This window comes from Sinocyclocheilus anshuiensis, unplaced genomic scaffold (genome assembly GCF_001515605.1).
Source record: "Sinocyclocheilus anshuiensis isolate Anshui unplaced genomic scaffold, SAMN03320099.WGS_v1.1 scaffold618, whole genome shotgun sequence".
Taxonomy (NCBI): domain Eukaryota; kingdom Metazoa; phylum Chordata; class Actinopteri; order Cypriniformes; family Cyprinidae; genus Sinocyclocheilus; species Sinocyclocheilus anshuiensis.
In genome coordinates, this window is record NW_015547657.1 from 555,735 (window position 1) to 559,341 (window position 3,607).

The 3,607-nt window shown below is 35.0% G+C and overlaps 1 protein-coding gene across 1 annotated transcript in view; it reads right to left on the reverse strand.

Moving 5' to 3' along the window:
- LOC107702189 (extracellular calcium-sensing receptor-like) overlaps window positions 1-3,271 on the reverse strand; it is a 5,272-nt gene extending 2,001 nt beyond the window's left edge. Inside the window, exons 1-4 of the mRNA XM_016504430.1 lie at window positions 3,063-3,271; window positions 2,636-2,924; window positions 1,802-2,557; window positions 762-989 (exon numbers count right to left, since the gene is read on the reverse strand). Coding sequence (XP_016359916.1) covers window positions 762-989; window positions 1,802-2,557; window positions 2,636-2,924; window positions 3,063-3,271 — 1,482 coding nt within the window. The remainder of the gene's footprint in view (window positions 1-761; window positions 990-1,801; window positions 2,558-2,635; window positions 2,925-3,062) is intronic.
- Between the last annotated feature and the right edge of the window lie 336 nt (window positions 3,272-3,607).

Below are 3,607 nucleotides of genomic sequence, written 5' to 3' on the forward strand. Positions count from 1 at the left end.
TAAATATTTTGAAAATATTTACACTGATATGATTTGATGATTTGAAAATATTTACACCTTTATACATTTATATATTCATATTCTTATATTTTATATTAAATATAAATATATTTAATATATAAACATAACATATTTTTCTTAAATATATATATATATATATATATATAATAAATATACACCGTATACACATATATTGTGTAAACAAAAACTTCTATATATATACAGCCTTAAGTCAATAGTGTCATTCTACTGTTCAAGTCAGTTGAGTATTGATTCAGTTTAAGTTGCGCAACTGTAAAATTCATCAGTCATTCATACTGTATACAGTGTATATGTGCATATGCATGTACAGTATGTGAAAGTACTATGACAAACTCCTGTGTTCCACTGCACTCTGAAAAATCAAAAGACCACATGAGAGTAGTGTTTTACATTTTTCACATCTGTGTGTAGTTTGGCGTGTATGTGGCTAATTATTTTATGTTCACTATGCTCTTAGGCAAAATACCATTTTTAGAAAAGTTAAAACAGTTTTCAAAGAAGTGTTTGCTTTTGCAAGATGTGTGTGACATTTTGTATGTTGTGTGTGTGTGTTTTGTTGTTTTGTGTGTAGAGTTTTGAGAAATGGAGCAATAGTTTCAAAAACTGTATAAGCATTTTGAAAAAACTGTAAAATATGCATTCAGATTTTGATCATTGATAGATTTTGACATTGTGGTGACCCATATTAAAATCTGAACTATTTGTTCATTGCTGTTTACCTCTAGCTGTCCTCCAGCCCAAATAATGTTGTCAGTGTTGAGCACAAAGCGCTGGTCAGGAGGTAGTGAAGCATCATAGTATCCCACTGGTTTAAATTGTACTGATCCATCTGAATCCTGCTGCCAGTTTACAACTTCATATTGGGCTACAACTGCACCAGTGCTGTCAAACCACACATAATCTCCCATCTTTGTAGTGAAATGCACATTTTGAAGAGCCTCGACCACCTGGCAAAAAGACCATTTTGATATTTTGAAGTGTTAATTGCCTCAATAATAATAATAATAATAATCATAATAATAACAATAATAATAATAATTGAAAAATGAAACATTGCATTCCAAACATCACAAACACATATCAAAAGCAAACATTTGTCTTACGTTGCAAATACCTTTGCCATAATATTATATTTTTGTATATTTAATGTGCACACAGTTATTCAAAACCTAAAGCTCTTCTTTCATGAGCTCCCATGCACATTTCTGTACAAGACTGAAAGTAATTGGCAAGAGATGTTGAAACATTCACAGCAAACATGAAAGCAAGATTGAAACCAAACTTTTTATCAACAAAACTGTTTATACTATTTATAAACAAACTGTTTATAGGCCTATTCTAAAGCCATGATTGGTTGGTGTTAAGTAAAGCAATGAGTGTTTGCACATGTGAGGAGTTAGTGTGAGGCACTGATGAATTCGTGTGTCATTTTGAGTGGCTGTGTTTGAAAAAGGAAATCAAGATACTTCCTGTCAGATTTTTGTGTGTTACATAGAGAATTGTGTGTTGTGTTTTGCAAAAAGTGTTTTATAAAATTGAAAACTGAGTCAAAGGCTGAGAATTAGTGTATGGTTTTGCATATTTAGTGTGTGGTTCTGGTGTTTGAGGGTCAGGTTTCAGAAACTGTGAAGTAAAGATTTTGTGTGTAAGCAGTTTTAACTGTAATAATGATGATGATGATGATGATGATGATGATGATAATAATAATAGTTAACCTCTTGCTGTATTTTTTTTTTCAGCAAATCTCTCAATACTTTACCTTATGTGGGGGAATGGTCACACCGTTCTCACAACCACTTCTTTCTTTACAGTTAAGCATAATGTGTAGTGAATGAGCCACAGCATAAACTGCTTTGTAGACGTTGCTTGAATAGCTTTGTTCCAACACATCTTCTTTGTAATTTTTCAATGCAAGTAGATCCTGAAATTGACTGCAATTTATTGCATATTGAGAATAATTCCCTTCCTTTTGTGAGCATGAAAAATCTGTGTCCCAGAATTCTTTAATAATGTAATCTGCAAACCCTTCAATATTGATTTTTCTCACTGCAAACCCTAGTGACCCTCCCAGAACACGAAAGCTGCTTGGAGTTATCAAACTCTTTGCCGTTATCCATGCCTCCACACCAATCACTTGGAGGTCTGTAATGTTCTCAAAACTTAGCTCATCAAGCAGGTTTCCCATCTCAAAATGGGAAAGAAACGCAACAATCACTTTTGCAGTGCCTTTTTTTATTGTGTCTACAACTTTTTTAAGTTTTTCAGTCTCTGTTCGGTAGAATTTCACTGAGTACTCCACACAAATTCCCTCCTCCTGGGCAGCTTTCAGAAATATGGTCATTCCATTGTTTCCATAGTCATTGTCACTGTTCACAGCTCCCACCCAAGACCAGCCAAAGTGCTTGACTATTTGTGCAAGTGCTCTGCTTTGATGGTAATCACTAGCAATTGTCCTGAAAAATGATGTGTAATGTTTCCTATTACTGAGACATTCACATGTGGCCGAGGGACTTATCTGTAACAGAAAGAACAGTGAAAAAGTATATAATTAGTATGGTGGTTAAGTGACATTTTTAATGTTTTTGCTCCTTACCACTGGAATTTTAAAAGGTCCTGTATTTCTGGCCAGAATCACTGTGGTTGAAGATTCTGTTTCTCCTATGATAGCATGTACTGGAGACTGTCCATTGCATCTGTCCTCTGCCGCAATAGCATGACCATTCATCAATGCCATGGTTGCACTCATCGAAGAGAGTCTTGATCCACAGGTGTCATAGATTTTGTAGCCAATAGAAACATTTGGGAGCAAACTGTCACTTCTGTTAATCTCCTCAATGGCAAAGATCATGATTTGAGCCAGACGAAAATCTCTTAGATTCACACTGTGGAAACACGTATTACTTTCAGTGTGAGCAATGTTTATATGTATTTTTATAAATGTTTTTTTATATGTATTTATATATTTTACAATTAATTTAGACAAATCCTTATTTTTACCAAATGCATGTAAAATAACAAACCTGGAACAAAACAGACGTTGAGGTTTTTGTGTAAACTCAAATGATGGTAATGTTTCTTTACTGTGAACTGAAAGCACTGCTCCAATAGTTACGTCTCCTTCCTTGGATAACAGCGGGTACTTAGGGTCTCCCATCAGTTGGCAAACAGTGTTTTCCGCCTTTGTATGAAGGTGATGGAAAAGCAAAAGTATGTAAAGAAAAACAAGCATCCCAATGATTGAGTTCAACTCTGACTACCAGATGCATCTGATTTATTTGCACTTTTATATATGTGATTATTTTGGATGAATGATTGTGAAAATAGCCAATGAACTCACAGGGCAGAACATGAATCAGGTCAATCAGACCTTGAATAGAGTCAAACGTCTCAGGTTACTTATGTAACCATGGTTCCCTGAGTAGGGAACGAGACACTGCGTTCTCTAGGGGTCGATACCACGAGAACAGCCCATGGAGCGAGGAATCCAACTCCTGAGAGAGAATCAAACGCTCAAAAGAAAGCACCATGCTCACAATAACCCTCAATGGTGAGGGGAGCGATACTT